Source organism: Budorcas taxicolor, chromosome 3, assembly GCF_023091745.1.
Source record: "Budorcas taxicolor isolate Tak-1 chromosome 3, Takin1.1, whole genome shotgun sequence".
Taxonomy (NCBI): Eukaryota; Metazoa; Chordata; class Mammalia; order Artiodactyla; family Bovidae; genus Budorcas; species Budorcas taxicolor.
The window spans coordinates 13352731-13371242 of NC_068912.1; the positions used below are offsets into that span (position 1 = coordinate 13352731).

An 18512-nucleotide genomic window follows, 5' to 3' on the forward strand; every position below is an offset into this window, starting at 1 on the left:
TGAAGTGACTTAGCAGCAGCATCAAGAATTAAAAGTGTTAGTTGCTCAGTCATGTCCAACTCTTTGCAACCCCATGGACAATAGCCCACCAGGCTCCTCTGTCCAAGGGTTTCTCCAAGCAAGAATACTGGAGTGGGTAGCCATCCCCTTCTCCAGGGGATCTTCCCGACCCTGTGATTGAACCTGGGTTTACTGTATTGCAGGCAGATTCTTTACCTTCTGGAAGAATTAAAAATTTAAGAACTGTAAAACACAAAAGGTAAATGCCAGGTGTATTGCATCTATGTCAATAATACTAAGAGTGAATGAATGATGTGGTCCAAACAGGAAGAAGAGAGTGTCACCTCATACGAAATAGACAAACCCTGATCTAAGTATGTACTATGTAGAAGAAGCAGAGTGTATTTTTTATTATATTTTTAATTTGATTTAGTTTATTTATTCATTCATTTTCAGCTGTGCTGACTCTTTATTGCTGAGCATGGGCTTTTTTTCTAGTTGTGATGCTTGGTCTTCTCATTTGCAGTGGCTTCTCCTGTTGTGGAGCACAGGCTCCAGAGTGCTGGCTCATTGGTTGCATAGCATGTCCTTAGTTTCTCTGAGGCATGTGGAATCTTCCTGGACCAGAGATCAAATCTGTGTCTTGCGCTCTGGCAGGCAGATTCTTAACCACTAGGCCACCAGGGAAGTCTAGAAAGCACACTTTAGATGAAAGACACTAAGAGTGAAAGTCCAAGTGTGTGATAGATATACCTGTGAATGACACCAACATGAAAAGAGGCTGTATAAATATTGTGCAAAATGCCCTTGAAAACAAAAAATATTAATAGAGATATTGAGGGATATCATATCGTTCCCAAAGTCTCAAATGTTATGGCTTGCATCTGAAGTGAAACCTAAAAAAAAGATGTAGCCTTTTCATGCCTCTGCTAGCAAATGAGGGAGACTGAAAATCAGTACCATGTCTATTGACCTTAACAGACTTTAAAGATGACTCACCAAACCTGATTTGAGGAGGAAAGGAAAGAATAAAATTTAAAGTAGAGATGAATGAAATGGGGAGTGGAAAAATCATAGAGAAAAACCAGTGAAATCAAAAGTGAGTTCTATAGAAAAATTAACAAAATTGACAAATCTTAAGCAAGGTTGATCTAGGGAAAAGAGGGAATATTCAAATTTATACAGTCAGGAAGAATGAGGGATATTACTATGGACATTGCAGAAATAGAAAAAGACTAAGAAAGAACTCAATGAACAAGTATATGCCAAAATCTAAGACGATTCACATGAGACATAATTTTCCCGAAGGAAACAAATTATTGAAACTATGAAAATAAAACAAAAATAAATAAACCAAAAAACCCAAAATCAAAATGGGACTACAAAAAGTGAAATGCTTGAGGGACTTCCCTGCTGGTCCAGTGGTTAAGAATCCCTATTCCAATGCAGAGGATAGGGCTTGGATCCCTATTTGGGGAACTGTGATGCCAATGCCTCAGGGCAACCAAGCCTATGCACCACAACTAATACCTGATGCAGCTAAATAAGTATATAAATATATTTTTAAAAGGTGAAGTGTCTGAATTAGTACACCAGAAAACACCCATAAAATAGACCTAGACCGTATCTCTGAGTAGATGACTTCAAAGTTCTCCAAAAGTTTTCAACAATATATATTACTGTTGTTCACAAAGTCTTCTCAAAGGAGACAATACTTCACACTTATTTTGTGAGACTGTTACTACTATAATATGAAAAGTGAAAAGTTAACTACCAAAACAAACGAACAAACAAAAACTCAACCCTCAAAAACAAAAACTATACACCTGACACTTTCCTGGTGGTCCCATGGCTAAGACTCTGAACTCCCAATGCAGGGGGCCTGGGTTCAATACCTGGTCAGGGAATGAGATCCCATATGCCACAACTAAGAGTTCACAAGCTGCAACTGAGGGTTCTTCTCAAATATGGGTTCTTCACGAACTTTGACCCTCTTTTTAACACTGATAAGGCTTCTCTCCAATGTGAGTCCTTTCATGGATTCAAAGAGACTTGTGGTTTCTGAATGCTTTCTCACAGTGTTTACATTGATAGGGTTTCTCTCTGGTGTGAAATCTTTCATATGATTGAAAGCTTTTATGACTGAGAAAAGCTTTTTCCACATTGTTTACATAGGATTTCTCTCCAGTGTGACTCCTTTCATGGAATCAAAGAGAAATGTGGTATCTGTATGATTTCTCACAGTGTTTACATTGAGAAGACATGGGAAACAGCATTTTGTACTTAGGAAGCTCACGACATATAAGGGTCTTCATTCTACAAAGACAATGTACAAGATACATCTATGCAACAAGATCTCATGTAAACAATTGTTCAAGCAAAAGTTACCAATGATGGTAAACGTGGATAGTAAGCTATATGCCAAATCGTTGGTAATGACTTCATGAAACAGAGGGACAGTAAGAGCTGGAGGGGGCAGGGATGGAGTGCAGGAAAATGTAATAAAAAAGGGCCTCATAGTTTGAAGCTGCATGGAATACTCCGGAAGTGAGAAGACGTCCTAGCGTGGCACCAAAACAGAGGAGCAGGATAGGGTAATGGCCAGGAGCATATGCATTGGGATCAAACAAGATGGGTTCAAATAAATGGGTTAAAAATTATATTCTGCCCCTCAGTTCAGTTCAGTTCAGTTCAGTCACTCAGTCGTGTCTGACTCTTTGTGATCCCATGGACTGCAGCATGCCAGAACTCCCTGTCCATTACCAGTTCCCCCAGTTTGCTCAAACTCATGTCCATTGAGTCGGTGATGCCATCCAACCATCTCATCCTTTGTTGTTCCCTTCTCTTCCTGCCTTCAATCTTTCCCAGCATTAGGGTCTTTTCAAATAAGTCAGTTCTTCTCATCAGGTGGCCAAACTATTGGAGTTTCACTTCAGCATCAGTCCTCCCAATGAATATTCAGGATGGATTTCCTTTAGGATGGACTGGTTGGATCTCCTTGCTGTCCAAAGGACTCTCAAGAATCTTCTCCAACACCACAGTTTAAAAGCATCAATTCTTCACTGCTCAGCTTTCTTTATGTCCAACTCTCACATCCACACATGACTACTGGAAAAATTATAGCTTTGACTAGACAGACTTTTGTTGGCAGAGTAATATCTCTGCTTTTTAATATGCTGTCAAGGTTGGTCACAACTTTTTTCCAAGGAGCAAAGTCTTTTAATTTCATGGCTGAAATCACCATCTGCAGTGATTTTGGAGCCCCCAAAATAAAGTCTCTCCCTGTTTCCCCATCTATTTGCCATGAAGTAATAGTACTGGATGCCATGATCTTAGTTTCCTGAATGTTGAGTTTTAAGCCAACTTTTTCACTCTCCTCTTTCACTTTCATCAAGAGGTTTTTTAGTTCCTCTTCACTTTCTGCCATAAGGGTGGTGTCATCTGCATATCTGAGGTTATTGATATTTCTCCCAGCAATCTTGATTCCAGCTTGTGCTTTTTCCAGCCCAGCGTTTCTCTTGATGTACTCTACGTATTAGTTAAATAAGCAGGGTGACAATATACAGCCTTGACGTACTCCTTTTCCAACTTGGAACCAGTCTGTTGTTCTATGTCTGGTTCTAACTGTTGCTTCTTGACCTGCATACAGATTTCTCAGAAGGCAGGTCTGGTGTTCCCATCTCTTGAAGAATTTTCCACAGTTTGTTGTGATCCACACAGTCAAAGGCTTTGGTGTAGTCAATAAAGCAGATGTTTCGGAACTCTCTTGCTTTTTTGATGATCCAGTGGATGTTGGCAATTTGATCTTTGGTCCCTCTGCCTTTTCTAAATCCAGCTTGAACATCTGGAAGTTCACAGTTCACATACTGTTGAAGCTTGGCTTGGAGAATTTTGAGCATCATTTTCCTAGAGTGTGAGATGAGTGCAATTGTGTGGTAGTTTGAACATTTTTTGGCATTGACTTTCTTTGGGATTGGAATGAAAACTGACCTTTTCCAGTCCTGTGGCCACTGCTGAGTTTTCCAAATGTGCTAGCATATTGAGTGCAGCACTTTCGCAGCATCATCTTTTAGGATTTAAAGTAGCTCAACTAGAATTCCATCACCTCCACTAGCTTTGTTCATAGTGATGCTTCCTAAGGCCCACTTGACTTCACATTCCAGGATGTGTGACTCTAGGTGAGTGATCACACCATCGTGATTACTGAGTTGTGATGATCTTTTTTGTATAGTTCTTCTGTGTCTGCTTGCCACCTCTTAATATCTTCTGCTTCTGTTAGGTCCATACCATTTCTATCTTTTATTGTGCCCATCTTTGCATGAAATGTTCGCTTTGTAACTCTAATTTTCTTGAAAAGATCTCTAGTCTTTCCCATTCTGTTGTTTTCTCTACTCGTTGCATTGATCACTGAGGAAGGCTTTCTTATCTCTCCTTGCTATTCTTTGAAACTCTGCATTCAGATGGGTATATGTTTCCTTTTCTCCTTTGCCTTTCACTTCTCTTCTTTTCACAGCTATTTGTAAGGCTTCCTCAGACAAATATTTTGCCTTTTTGCATTTCTCTTTCTTGGGGATGGTCTTGATCACTGCCTCCTGTACAATGTCATGAATCTCCATCCTTAGTTCTTCAGGCACTCTGTCTATCAGATCTAGTTCTTTGATTCTGTTTGTCACTTCCACTGTATAACTGTCAGGGATTTGATTTAGGTCATACCTGAATGATCTAGTGGTTTTCCCTACTTTCTTCAATTTAAGTCTGAATTTGGCAATAAAGAGTTCATGATTTGAGCCACAGTCAGCTTCTAGTTATATTTTTGCTGGCTATATAGAGCTTCTCCATCTTTGGTTGCAAAGAATATAATCAATCTGATATTGGTATTGACCCTTTGGTGATGTCTATGTGTAGAGTCTTCTGCCTCTACCAGCTATCAAACAGTTTTTCATCTGTAAAATGGGGATAATCATAGAATTTTCCTCATAGGGGTTGTGACAAGATTACATGAAACAACATAGGGGAATATCTACCATATAGAATACATTCAAAAAAGTATTTGTTGTTGTTGTTCATCATTCAGTTGCTAAGTTGCCTTCAACTCTTGTGACCCCATGGACAGTAGCACACCAGGCTCCTCTGTCCCCCACTGTCTCCCACAGTTTTTTCAAACTCATATCCACACTTTGACTATATGGACCTTTGTTGGTGTAGTGATGTCTCTGCTAGCCTGAACAGTTTCTTGTCTGTAAAATAAGGACAATCATCAAACTTTCCTCATATGGATAGTGAATAGATTACATGGAATGATATAGGTTGCATATCTACCATATAGAATACACTCAGAAAAATAATCGCTACTTATATAACAATACAAAATCCATGGTGTCGAGGTTTTCAGAAAATGGCAAATAATCCATTGTTCTGATTATAACACTTAGGTTTGGATTACTTCTCCATCAGCCTCATGTGGACAGAGATAATATCCCTTTTGCTCACTGCTGGATTTCTATTGCCTTGTCCAGTTCCTAGATATGGTTAGACAAATTCCACAAATTCCTGCTGAATGAATCACTCAAGTCTGTTCCTCATTGGAATGTGTAATCAATATACAAAACCTGTCAGTTTTGCCTTCTCTGCCTCTTGGTTACCCCTTTCTCAAGCCTGCATCTTCTCAAACCAGAATTGAAAGAGACACATGTACCCCAGTGTTAATTGCAGCACTGTTTACAATAGCTAGGACATGGAGGCAACGTAGATGTCCATCAGCAGATGGATGGATAAAGAAGTTGCGGTACATATACACAATGGAATATTACTCATATAAAAAGGAACCCTTTAGAGTCAGTTCTAATGAAGTGGATGAAACTGGAGCTTATTATACAGAGTGAAGTAAGTCAGAAAGAGAAAAACAAATACTGTGTTTTGATGCATATGTATGGAATTAAGAAAGACAATACTGACAATACTACATGCAGGGCAACAAAAGAAGCACAGATGGAGAACAGATTTTTGGATTCAGTGGGAGAAGGCGAGGGTGGGATGATTTGAGAGAATAACACTGAAACATCTACATTACCATATGCAAAATAGATGACCAGTGCAAGTTCGTGCATGAAGCAGGGTACCCAAAGGCACTGCTCTGGGACAACCCAGAGGGATAGGGAAGGGAGGGAGGTGGGAGGGGGGTTCAGGATGTGAGGACCACGTGTACCTGTGGCCAATTCATGTTGATGTATGGCAAAAACCATCACAATATTGTAAAGTAGTTATCCTTCAATTAAAATAAATAATTTAAAAAACTCATATCCTCTCAAGTAGAGATACTTACTGATCTAGTACTTCTAATTAATTCACTGTTCAGTAATCATTTATGAAACATGTCTGATGAGTTTGGCACTGTTATAAATTCTGTGTGATGTATGGTGAAAATAAGAAGTCCCCACTGTCATACAGATTCTATTGTAGAGAAGGGAAAGTGAACAAACAAACAAGTGAGATGATTTCAGATAAATACTCTGAAGAAATTTAAGTATCACTATATCTTGCTCTGCCTTCTCTCCAGTCCTTCTGCTTTACCTCTTCCAGAGTGCTCCAACGAAGTTACAGCTTTTACTCTTGTCACTCCTCCTGTTGAAACGTTTCCATGGTTCCCTGTTACTTTTATGATGAAACCATAGCTGCTTACCGCTCATAACTTAGACCCTGTCTGCTTGTCCAATCTGATTTCCCTTAAATTCTTTACCTTCCATAACCACTCTCTTACCCAGCTGAACACCCAGTGCTATTTCTTCACATCTGGGGCCTTTCTGTCTCGACTGCCCTCTCCATCATCTCTTGCCACGTAGAAACACCTTTCCCTGGCTGACTCCTATGTTCTCATCCAGTTTTCTCAAGCATCACTTCCTTTGCTACACACTCACTCCCACACACAGACCCTACATATTGGGATGGGTGACCCTTCTGCCTTTATGATGTCCCCATGTGTATTTTTAGTATCTACACCCTGTATTATAATACTTTCTTCAGGCTTCTGTTTATCACACCCCCCCAAATTAACTTCTTGCTATCAGATACTATTTTTAAAATTCATCTTAATAGTCCAAGCACAATGACCAATATACATAGACATTTGATAAATGACTGTTATATTTTTAAAATAAATTTTAACAAAAAAATAATAAGTGAATCAGAAAAAAACAAGCATTACTTTTGAAAAGCCAAAGAATCCCTGCTCTGTGCTCATCTCTGGCTCTTTATATTTTTACAGCTCCTGTCGGTGGACTGTTTGGTGAGTTCTCCTTTCTTATGTTCTTCAGTGTTGCTGGATAAGAATGTCTCTCTAATAAATATGAAATACTTGTGACAATTGTCTGAGGATCTCGAATATCTCCTGTTTCTCTTGCTGACATTGACAAGGATGTGAACGTGCGACCTGGTTTACTGGGATTGCCCTACGGCCTGGATGGCTGCATAGTCATCCTCAGACCCTCCCCGGAAAAAGTAGCAAATGCTCAAGCAGCTACTGGCTGTCACTGGGCCCTGCACTTACTCCTATTGCAAACGAACCTCAGATCACAAGGCAGGACATCTTAACTCCATGTCAAATGTTTAAGACTTGGGATAAGATGTTCTCCAGTCATCAAACCCAAAAAACTGCTCTGAAAACATCACAGTGGGAATGTTTCATTCTCTACAGTATTCTCTCCAGGAAATGTGTGGAGAATAGAGCATCCAACAGATGGGCCCTTAAAAGGAAGAAATGCACAATAAGAGGAGATTGGGGGAGAAGATAAATTGTCTGTAGCCTACATTTTTTAGAGTTCTGACTCTTCACTGACATTTGTTTGGATCAGAGGGTATCCTGGATATTTGAAGACCCGTGAATAGCAAGAACTGTCTGCAACCTGTCTCCTGTCTAAAACCAGATGCATCAGTGTTTCCTCCTTATCTAGATCATCTCTGGATTCTAGCTAACACCTTGTCTGTTCCTTGCTTTACCATAATTATCTATGATGGACTTTTTATTTATTTATTTATTTTTGATAGTGAAACAGTTAAGTGTTTATTAGGAGGAAAAAGGGTACAGTGTATGTGGATAGATACACGGGCAGACTCAGAGAGAATCTCTCCATCACTTACATGGGGCATTTCTTCCTGGTTCCCTTTGGCCAATCATTTTGGTTTGCCTGGTTCTGAGTCTGAATTTGGTATATCTAAGGATCCCCCCATGTGTGTGTACACATCTCTTAGCCAAGATGGATTGTGGTGAACAGACCTATGTGTAGAATGAGCATCACTCTTTTTTTTTTTTTTTTCCTGAGAGGCAAGAAGTAAAGTTATTAATATAAGATGCTTGTAAGAGATGGAAATGGACAGGTGAGGGAACTCTGTCCCGAGGATTGAGTGGGTTACAGTTTTATAATGAGAAAAACAGGAGGGGAGAAGACCTCTTCTTCAAGTACATGTGGCTGCAAACATAAGGCATACATCATTAGCTCCTCCTTCATATTAGGCAGAAAATTGTCTGACCCTATGAGGTCAAACTAGGATTATCATATTAGTGGAAGGGTGGTGACAGTTGTTCCATCTAGTGGCCTGGGTCATATCTTGTGGTTTTGTTTACAGTTTTATAATTAAGCAAGCTTGCTTCATTGAACAATGTTCCAGTAGCTTTCTTGGGCTATCATTAACTTGCAATGGCCTCCCAAAGTTTCCTAAGTTTCCTTCTATATCTATAGGCCCCTACTAGGATCATCACCCTCTTTTGACTTTCAAGGAGCTTTCTAGTTGGGAAGGCTTTCTTGACTTTGAGAATGAGAAATATGTGGTCTTATCTTTATCTTTTTCTGTATATCATCTATAAAATGAAAGCGTTAAGCAAGTTAATCTCTCAAGTTTTGTTAGTGCCAAAATCTTAATATGATTATCCCTTTTTTTGTGCAAAGTGCAAAACTGTGATTTTAACAACTCCTTGTGAAGTTCTTATGAGTTTATGAACATGATAAAGTGGCAGAGGATGACTTTTTCCAGAATCCAATTCTATAACAAATTAACCAATCATTTTTCCTATTGACATTTGGCAGTTAATCTTACTGGTATTGCAATCTTGAAATCTCTTTGCTCACTGCCATCTCTTCAGCAATCGCTTTCTTCTGGGTGAGAGCTCTGGTTGAAACAAAGCCATGAACAGTGACCTTCCCAGGGATTTCTTGGGGATCCTCCAAAGTCAAGGCCTCTGGACTGTGCCTCACAAACCACTGTGATGGGAACTGTAGGCCACTCCACCTTAGATTCTTTCTTTTTCCTCCACAGCAACTGAAATAAAATCTGTAATTTCCCTCCATCCTCCATGGACCACTCTCTTCAAAGGAGAGACTGTGACACTGACTTGCAAAGCATTTCAGATCAATGCACCACAGAAAATAAAATTGTACCGTTGGTATCTTCCTGGAGAAATACAATATGAGACAACAGGAAACACCTATGAGGTCCATGAATCTGGAGGGTACAAATGCCAGGCCCAGGACTCACACTCAAGTGATCGTGTGGACTTAATCTTTTCTGCAGGTGGGAAAGAAATGAAAGAAAAAAAAGTTTAGGAATAATAAAGTGATTCAAAACCCAGCTGCATTTGCTAATTCAAAAGCTATAGAAATAGGGCCCAAGAATTTATATATTTTACAAGCTGCTCAGGTAAAAGAAAATTTGAGAAGCAATTTATTTGAATGGTTTCTGAATCTATGTTTAGTTTGAGGCTTATAAAATTTATTTGGAATAAAACTCTATGTGAGGATTTATTAATATTTTATAGATAGGTAGATAGAAGATAGAGTGGGAGTAATTTCCATTTCTGTCCTAAAACCACCTATTTTGAATGAATTTGAGGCAGTATCTTTCTAGTTATAATATAATGCTCTTTAATTTAGTGAACAAGGAACAGTATAGTAGCAAAGAGTTAAGAAAATGTTTAGCCTTTTGAGCTGACAATTCTTCTCTTAAGAATTTACCTACTGAAATAGTCATAGATATATACAACCAAAATTGAAGAATCTTGAATGGTCAAGAAGAGAAAATTCATTAAATAAATTATCTTACTGCCATTGAAGGAAAATGTTGCGGTCATTGAAAACCAGGTTAAGGAATGATATTGATGACATAGGAAAGTATTCATAGTAAAGTAAATGAAAAGCAAGTTATCAAGTGGATAAATATTTTAATTTCATAAAAAGAAATATATACAGACTCATATACATGCACATAGATAAAAGAACTGGAAAAATATATGACAAAATCTGGTGAGTTGATAAGGTTAATTTGCATTTCTGTTTTAAGCATTTTCTCAAGCATATGCGTTCCTTTTAAAGCCAGGAAAATAAAGGGATTTCCCTGGTGGTCCAGTGGTTAGGACTCTGCGCTTTCATTTCAGGGAGCATGGATTTGATCCCTGGTTGGGGAACTAAGATCCACAAGACATGTGGCATGGCCAAAAATAAATTAATTAATTAAACGGATAAAATCAGAAAAAAAGAAATGATGATTACTTTAAGCATCCTTTTCCCTAGTTCCCAGTCTTATAAAATCTTTTAGAATAATAGTGAAAAGAGGGGAGAAGCAATCTGAAGAAACAAACAACTCCCTTGCGTTTCCTACAGCCAACCTGATCCTGCAGGCTCCATCTGACGTGTTTGAAGAAGACTCCGTGGTTCTGAGATGCCAAGCAAAGGCAAACATAGTACTAAATAACATGACATTGTACAAGAATGGAAAAATCCTGAAAATCCTTAACAAAACTTCTGACTTCCATATTCATCAAGCAAGTATGAAGGACAATGGTGAATATTACTGTAGTGGAGTTAAAGATACTCACTCGGTTTCTTCGAACAAAATTCAAATTGTAGTCCAAGGTAAAGTGTTCTTTCTTTTGTGAAATAAGTTAGTCAAAATGAGGACTCCTGAAATTGTAGAGGATAAAAAGGGTGGTCTGAAATACTACTGAACCTCAGGGAGCATTCCTACAAGGAATAGAGAAAGTACTACTGTGCTTTGGAGGGTATTAGTAATCAAAGGTGGCATCTTTTCCACCTGCTTTTGTATGTTCTGCTTGCGGGTGCTGAGGATGAACTGTGTTTTTCTCCAAAGCAGTTCCAAACCTCACTTCCCTGAGAAATATCGTGATCCTTCTCTCTAGAGCTGTTTCCAAGTCCCGTGCTGAGAGCCAGCTCTACCCAGCCCACCGAGGGGCACACAGTGACCTTGACCTGTGAGAGCCAGCTCTCTCTACAGAGGCCAGAAGGCCAGCTCCAGTTCCGCTTCGTCAAACCATCCACGATGTCAGAATGGAGAATCTCCCCAGAATTCCAGTTCTCTCCCATACGGAAAGAAAACTCAGGGTCTTACTGGTGTGAGGCACGGAGAATTAATTCCCTTGTCCAGAAACGGAGCCAGAAATTACAGATACACGTACAAGGTGAGTGCTGAGATTTTCCAGAATGGGGCTGGGAAGGGACGGGCAGAATGACACAGCAGTTTGTTTTTCTTTCAGTACTGTGAGACACAACTTGTTCTTTTTCCTCTGAAGTTAGGCTTCCTTGACATCATTTTTTTTTTGTTTTTTTCCTGGTGGGCATGTAGGCATGGGCTTCCCAGGTGGTGCTAGTGGTAAAGAACCCGCCTACCAATGCAGGAGACGTAAGAGCCCTGGGTTTGATCTCTGGGTGGGGAAGGTCCCTTGGAGGAGGGCATGGCAACCCACTCCAGTATTCTTGCCTGGAGAGTTCCATGGACAGAGGAGCCTGGCGGGCTACAGTTCATAGGGTCACAAACAGCTGGACACACCTGAAGCGGCTGAGCACACACATGTACACTATAGGCATAAACCACAGAGCCCTTTGATTGAGCTAGATGGACTCTGCTCAGCCAGATGGACAGATTCTTAGAATGCTAGATGCCTGGAGGTGAGCACTTAAGAATAAAAAAAATCTAAAGGACAAGAGCTTGGGGAGCAAATATTTCTAACTGGATGTATTTAGGGATGATGTTGTTCCCACTGGGCTTCCCTTGTGATCAGATGGTAAAGAATCTACCTGCAATGCAGAAGACCTGGGTTCAATCCCTGGGTTGGGAAGATCCCCTGGAGAAGGGAAAAGCTGTCTGCTCCAGTATTCTGACCTGGAGAAATCCATGGACTGTATAGTCCATGGGGTCACAAAGAGTCGGACACGACTGAGTGACTTTCACTTTCATTTTGTACCCACTATTGCTTTTTCCTAAGTCTCTGAAACTGTATAGGTCTTCAAGCGTGAGTGCCACCCAATGGTCAAGTGCCTCTTCTGATTTATTTTGACTTATTGATATCTCATAGGAGCACTAGGACGGATGCAGATCTGGGGTACATGCTCTCCTGAGTGAGGAAATAGTGAAAGTGGTTAGCATTCTCCATCAATTTGCTCCCATTCCCAAGCAAAAGAGATGGTTTCATGTTTCTTCCAAACTGTCTGAAATTGAAAATGTTAGTTACTCAGTCCTGTCCAACTCTTTGTGACCCCATGGACTAGAGTCCACCGGGCTCCTCTGTCCATGGAATTCCCCAGGCAAGAATACTGGAGTGGGTAGTCATTCCCTTCTCCAGGGGATCTTCCCAACCCAGGGATCAAGCCGAGGTCCCCCACATTGCAGGCAGATTCTTTACCATCTGAGCCACCAGGGAAGTCCTTGAAACTGTCTAGATATTAGGTATATGATTTGGACTGGACAACTGAGAGGAAGTGGAGAGGTTGTTACTCAACAGTTGCAACACAGTGATTTCTAGCATAGGATCTCCCTTCATGTTACTGATGGAACCCAGACCCCAAATCCTACTCCTTATCTGTTCCCAGGTATCTTCCCTTGTTTTTCAAGCCTCCAGGATAACTCAAAATGGCATTGCCCTTAGCCAATATCCTAGTGTAAAACCATAACCACCTGGAGTGTAGAACACTTTCATCCCAGATTTTCCTATTTTAGGAGGACTGTCACAGGTCCACCTCCTCTGACCATCTAACTGACAGGCAGAGGTGTTAAGAAGTGCTTACTCCAGGGCAAGCTTGCTGTATATGTCAATGATTGATTTCCAGCAAAGCACCGAAGTTGTCACAGCTTCAGAACAAGTACCTCCAGTGCCAAGTCTTCTTGTCCTTTGCCATCCTCACCACTTCAGTGTTGGGCACTGGGTGTAATTTCCAGGATGACTGGCCCATGCTCTGTCAGGTAGGGCATGAGGAGAGGCTGGGCATTTTATTCCCTGTGGAATAATTGGTTCCTGGTGGCTCAGATGGTAAAGAATCTGCCTGCAGTGTGGGAGACCTGGGTTTGATCCCTGGGTTGGGAAGAGCCCCTGGAGAAGGGAATGACTACCCACTCCAGTATTCTTGCCTAAGGAACTCCATGGACAGAGGAGCCTGGTGGACTCTAGTCCATGGGGTCACAAAGAGTTGGACAGGACTGAGCAACTAACACTTTCAATTTCAGGAACTGGCTCCACCAGTTCATTAGGAATTGAAGTTCTCTCAAACAATTGTCTCTCCAGCACTTTCTCCTTCTTCCCAAGCAGAAATCTCATTCCACCCCAGGTCAACTTCCCATCAGGTCAGCAGACTCAGCCCTTCCCATTCTGTGACTCTTCTGTGTCTCATTCTGTGACACTCCAATGCCAAGAACCCCACATGTCATTTATATTCACTTAGAAATTGTTCCTGATATCCGAATACACTCCCATCCAGAGTTCGTGTTTGAAGGTCTGGAGCTGGTTCTCATCTGCTCAGTAAGTGGAGTTCCAAGGCCTACCACAGTCTCTTGGTACAAAAAACAACACAGACTGCGGAAGGACAGAGAGCTTCAAACTTCCTCAAAAACAGAATTCAAGGTCCCTGTGGTGCAAAACAGCGATGCTGGAGAGTATTACTGTATTGCCAGAAACGGTCGCTTTTCCGTTAAGAGCAACTCAGTGATCATCAGTGTGAAAGGTGTGTCTGCCAACTATCATTTGCAGAACAGCTTTTCAAACTTTGTAAAGACCATGAGGTGGTTGAGTGGGAGTGGGTGTTGATCATTGCCAATAATTTACTGCTATGAATAATCTGCCAGAAGTTAGACTAACAGCAGGGGGATTTAGGGGTAGAATGGATTGTGGGAGCTTTTGGAAACTCCTAGAAATGGAGGACAGAGAAAGTATTCAATGACTGGCATATGTGTGGGATCTTCATATTTAAAAATTTCTTTTTAAATGAAATGGTTCCTGAATAAATAGAATTTTAGAGCTGGAATGATCTGGGGCCATGTCTCTTGATAAGAGGGCCCTCTTTCTCTTGTAGTAGGTCACATTCTCTCTGTGTCCTCACATAACCTTTCCTCTCTGTCCTTGAAGAGAGAGAGGTCTCTGGTATCTTCCTCTCCTATCTGTAAGGATGCCAGTCCTATCTGATTAGGGGATCAATCTTCTCTTATGACCTCATTTAACCTTTGTTGTTGTTCAGTCTCTGAGTTGTGTCTGACTCTTTGCAACCCCATGGACTGCAGCTCGCCAGGTTCCCCTATGCTTCACTGTCTTCCAGAGTTAGGTCAAATTCATATCCAAAGAGTCAGTGATGCTATCTAACCATCTCATCCTCTGCCACCCCCTTCTCCTCTTGCCTTCAATCTTTCCCAGCATCAGGGTCCTTTCCAATGAGTTGGCTCTTCGCATCAGGTCGCCAAAGTATTGGAGCTTTAGCTTCAGCATCAGTCCTTCCAGTGAATATTCAGGATTGATTTTTCTTTAGAATTGACTGGTTTACATTGACATGAATCCACCACGGGTGTACATGCGATCCCAAACATGAACCCCCCTCCCACCTCCCTCCCCACAACATCCCTCTGGGTCATCCCCATGCACCAGCCCCAAGCATGCTGTATCCTGCATCGCACATAGACTGGTGATTCAATTCTTACATGATAGTATGCATGTTTCAATGCCATTCTCCCAAATCATCCCACCCTCTCCCTCTCCCTCTGAGTCCAAAAGTCCTTGTAAAGTAAAATAAAGTAAAAATAAAAATAAATAAATAAATAAATGATTACTAAGGAAAAAAAAAAAAAAAGAATTGACTGGTTTGATTTCCTTGCAGTCCAAAGGACTCTCAAGAGTCTTCTCCAGCACCACAATTTGAAAACATCAGTTCTTCAGCACTCAGTCTTCTTTATGGTCCAGTTCTCACATCCATACCTGGCTGACTACTGGAAAAGCTATATCACTGATGACTATACAGACGTTTATCAGTAAAGTGATATTTCTTCTGTTTAATATGCTGTCTTTTAGGTTTGTCATAGCTTTCCTTCCAAGGAGTAAGCGTGTTTTAATTTCACGGCTGCAGTTACCATCTGCAGTGATTTTGGAGCCCAAGAAAAGAAAATCTGTCACTGCTTCCACTTTTTCCCCCTTCTATTTGCCATGAAGTGATGGGACCAGATGCCATGATCTTCGTTTATTGAATGTTGAATTTCAAGCCAGCTTTTTCACTCTCCTCTTTCACCCTCATCAAGAGGCTCTTTAGCTCCTCTTTACTTTCTGCCATTAGAGTGGTGTCATCTGCATATCTGAGGTTGTTGATACTTCTCCTGGCAATCTTGATTTCAGCTTGTAATTCATCCAGTCTTGAATTTCACATGATGTGCTCTGCATATAAGTTAAATAAGCAGGGTGACAATATACAGTCTTGTTGTACTCTTTTCCCAATTTTGAACTAGTCCATTGTTCCATGTCTGGTTCTAACTGTTGCTTCTTGACCTGCATACAGGTCCCTCAGGAGACAGGTAAGGTGGTCTGATATTTCCATCTATTTCTTTAAAAAAAAAAAAAAAGTTTTATTTATTTATGGCTGCACTGGGTCTTTGTTGCTTCATCTGGGCTTTCTCTAGTTGCAGTAGGGGCTACTCTTCATTGAAGTGAGGGCTACTCTTTGTTGCAGGGAGCAGGCTTCTCATTGCAGTGGCTTCTTTTGTTATGGAGTATGAGATCTAGGTGCTTGGGCTCAGTAGTTATGGCAAACAGGCCTAGTTGCTCCATGGCATGTGGGAATCTTCCTGGACCAGGGATCAAATCTGCATCCCCTGCATTGCAAGGTGGATTCTTAACCACTGGACCACCAGTGAAATCTGATGATCCCAGCTCTTTAAGAATTTTCCACATTTTGTTGTGAACTTCCATCCATCATTCTTCAGGCACTCTATCTACCAGATCTATTCATCACCTTCACTGTATAACCATGAGGGATTTGATTTAGATCAAACCTGAATGGTCTAGTGGTTTCCCCTACTTTCTTCCATTTAAGTCCGAATTTTGCAATAAGGAGCTCATGATCTGAACCATGGTCAGCTCAAGGTCTTGTTTTTGCTCACTGTATAGAGCTTTACAATCTTCAGCTGCCAAGAATATAGTCAATCATTTAACCTTAATTATTTCCTTAAAGGCTCTATCTCCAAATACAGCCACATTGGAGGTTATGACTTCAATATATGTATTAAAGAGGGACACAGTTCACTCCATAACACCGTCCCCATTGCCTTTGAATAAGTGTCTCTATCTTGTGGGCCTCATCCTTCAACCAGTTCAGATACTATCATACCCCCTAATATGTCTGCAACATCTCTCTCTCTCCTTTCTTGAACCCAGCATCTGTAGAACTCACTGTTTTTCTCTTTTCTATCTGTTGAAATCCCATATGCTTGAGTTTTGAATCAATCATAGTAGTTCTCAAATAATTCCTCTATCCCAGGGTTATGGAGATATCTGTTGTTCCAATCAACAGGTAATTATTTTCAGTAACCAGTGTGCAAATCCATGTAGGATACAGCAACAGGTAGTAACATCAGTTACTCCAACCATGTAACTATGGTTACTACACCACCCCAAACTACCCTATCATCTTACCCTCAGTACTGTTAAGGTAGTTGTGGTGGTGACAGGAAAATAGCTTCAATAGAGCCCTGTGCTGTTCCCTTCATTGGTGACAAGCTCCAGTTCCCCTTTTAAGGAGTCGATGTTATTTAACTTTGGAACAGGAGTCAGGAGACAGACTTAGGTCCTGTCTGGCCCTGAAAACATCCTGATGAGTTACCACAGACAGATCTCCTAACCTCTTCCTGACTCAGTTTTCTCACCTATAAATAGAGAGTGTCAGGCTGGATACAGGGAGAGTGTAGGAACAGAGGAGATTCTAGAAGAGTACGTGAATGTAGTCCAGAAAAGAGAAAGGGGCAGAGGCCTGAGGCCAATCCCAGCAAAGGGAGAAAGGAGAGCAGAGGCTGGCAGGAAGACTAACAGTGGCCTGGGCAGGTGAGGGGACAGATCTTCCAAGCCCTATGGCAGAGGGAAGGAGCAAGGTAAATGTGTCAGTCTGATGGTAGCAAAATCAGGGACTTCTTCCCCAAGAACATCATTTCCCCTGGAAAATGGGAGTCAGGTCACCTAACAAGGGGAGATAGGAGAGGAGAAGGGCCAGGTCTGATGGAGAAGGATAAGACCAACATGGAGAAGAGGAAAGAGCTGGGGAGAAAAGTCGGGAGACGGTGGGCTGCCCTGAAAGCCAGTGGACATGAGACTGGACATTTCATTAGCCGCTGATTGACAGCTTCAGGAAGCGCCAGGGGCAACTGTTAACTAAGGTTTTTCTCTCCCTCAGTCCCTGTGTCTCAACCTGTCCTCACTCCCAGACCTCCTGGGACCTGGACTCTTGTGAGAGAGATGAGCCTTCAGTGTGAAGTTCAGAGAGGTTCTCTGCCCATCAGGTACCAGTTTTTTCATGAAGACGTGCTGCTTAAGGAGATAAAATCCAATTCAGAGAGAAAAGTATTCCATAGATTGTCACCGACTGAAAAGCCCTTTGGAAACTACTACTGCACAGCTGACAATGGCCTTGGCCCTCAGAGGAGTGCGGCTGTGAGTAAGTAAGCCTCCCTATCACTAGTAAGCCCAGGTTCTGTTAGAGACCTATACTTGGCCTCTATCCCTGACTGCCCCAGAAATGTGTTCCCACCTTCAGTGTCACCTTCTTTTTCATCTGGCCAAACCAATGTTCTCAACACCCCAGCTCACTGAGACAGCCATCTGCTGCTTTTGAGCCTGGTTCCTTCAGAAGCCCGTGTGCCGCTGTGCCCCTGGCTGCCTGCACAGCAGCTCTGTCTTTCCCGGACCCCAACCTCTGAGAAGTCAAGTGCTTCTCTCTTTTCGTCCTCTTGTCTTGTGAACCGCCCCCCGCCCAGATTCCTGATTTTCATCCAGTACACTGTCCCCTGTAGCCACAAAATCAGTTCTCCCTGAGGCACAGATGTGTCTCTTGTCCCTTTCATATCAGATACTGATCATTTACAGTGTACAAAACCAGGTAAGATGTAAAGACAAGGAGCATGATCATAGTTACTCCAAATATGACCCTCTTTTTAAGAAAATGTTTATCGGAGTGTAGTTGAATTACAGTGTTATGTTAGTTTCAAGTGTACCGCAAAGT

General features: G+C 41.4%; 1 protein-coding gene across 1 annotated transcript in view; it reads left to right on the plus strand.

Moving 5' to 3' along the window:
* The window catches only part of FCRL5 (Fc receptor like 5), a 57758-nt gene that overhangs the window by 7525 nt on the left and 31721 nt on the right, over positions 1–18512 (plus strand). Inside the window, exons 2-7 of the mRNA XM_052637576.1 lie at positions 7262–7282; positions 9307–9561; positions 10647–10898; positions 11183–11461; positions 13716–13994; positions 17688–17948. Of these exons, the coding sequence (XP_052493536.1) occupies positions 7262–7282; positions 9307–9561; positions 10647–10898; positions 11183–11461; positions 13716–13994; positions 17688–17948 (1347 nt within the window). The remainder of the gene's footprint in view (positions 1–7261; positions 7283–9306; positions 9562–10646; positions 10899–11182; positions 11462–13715; positions 13995–17687; positions 17949–18512) is intronic.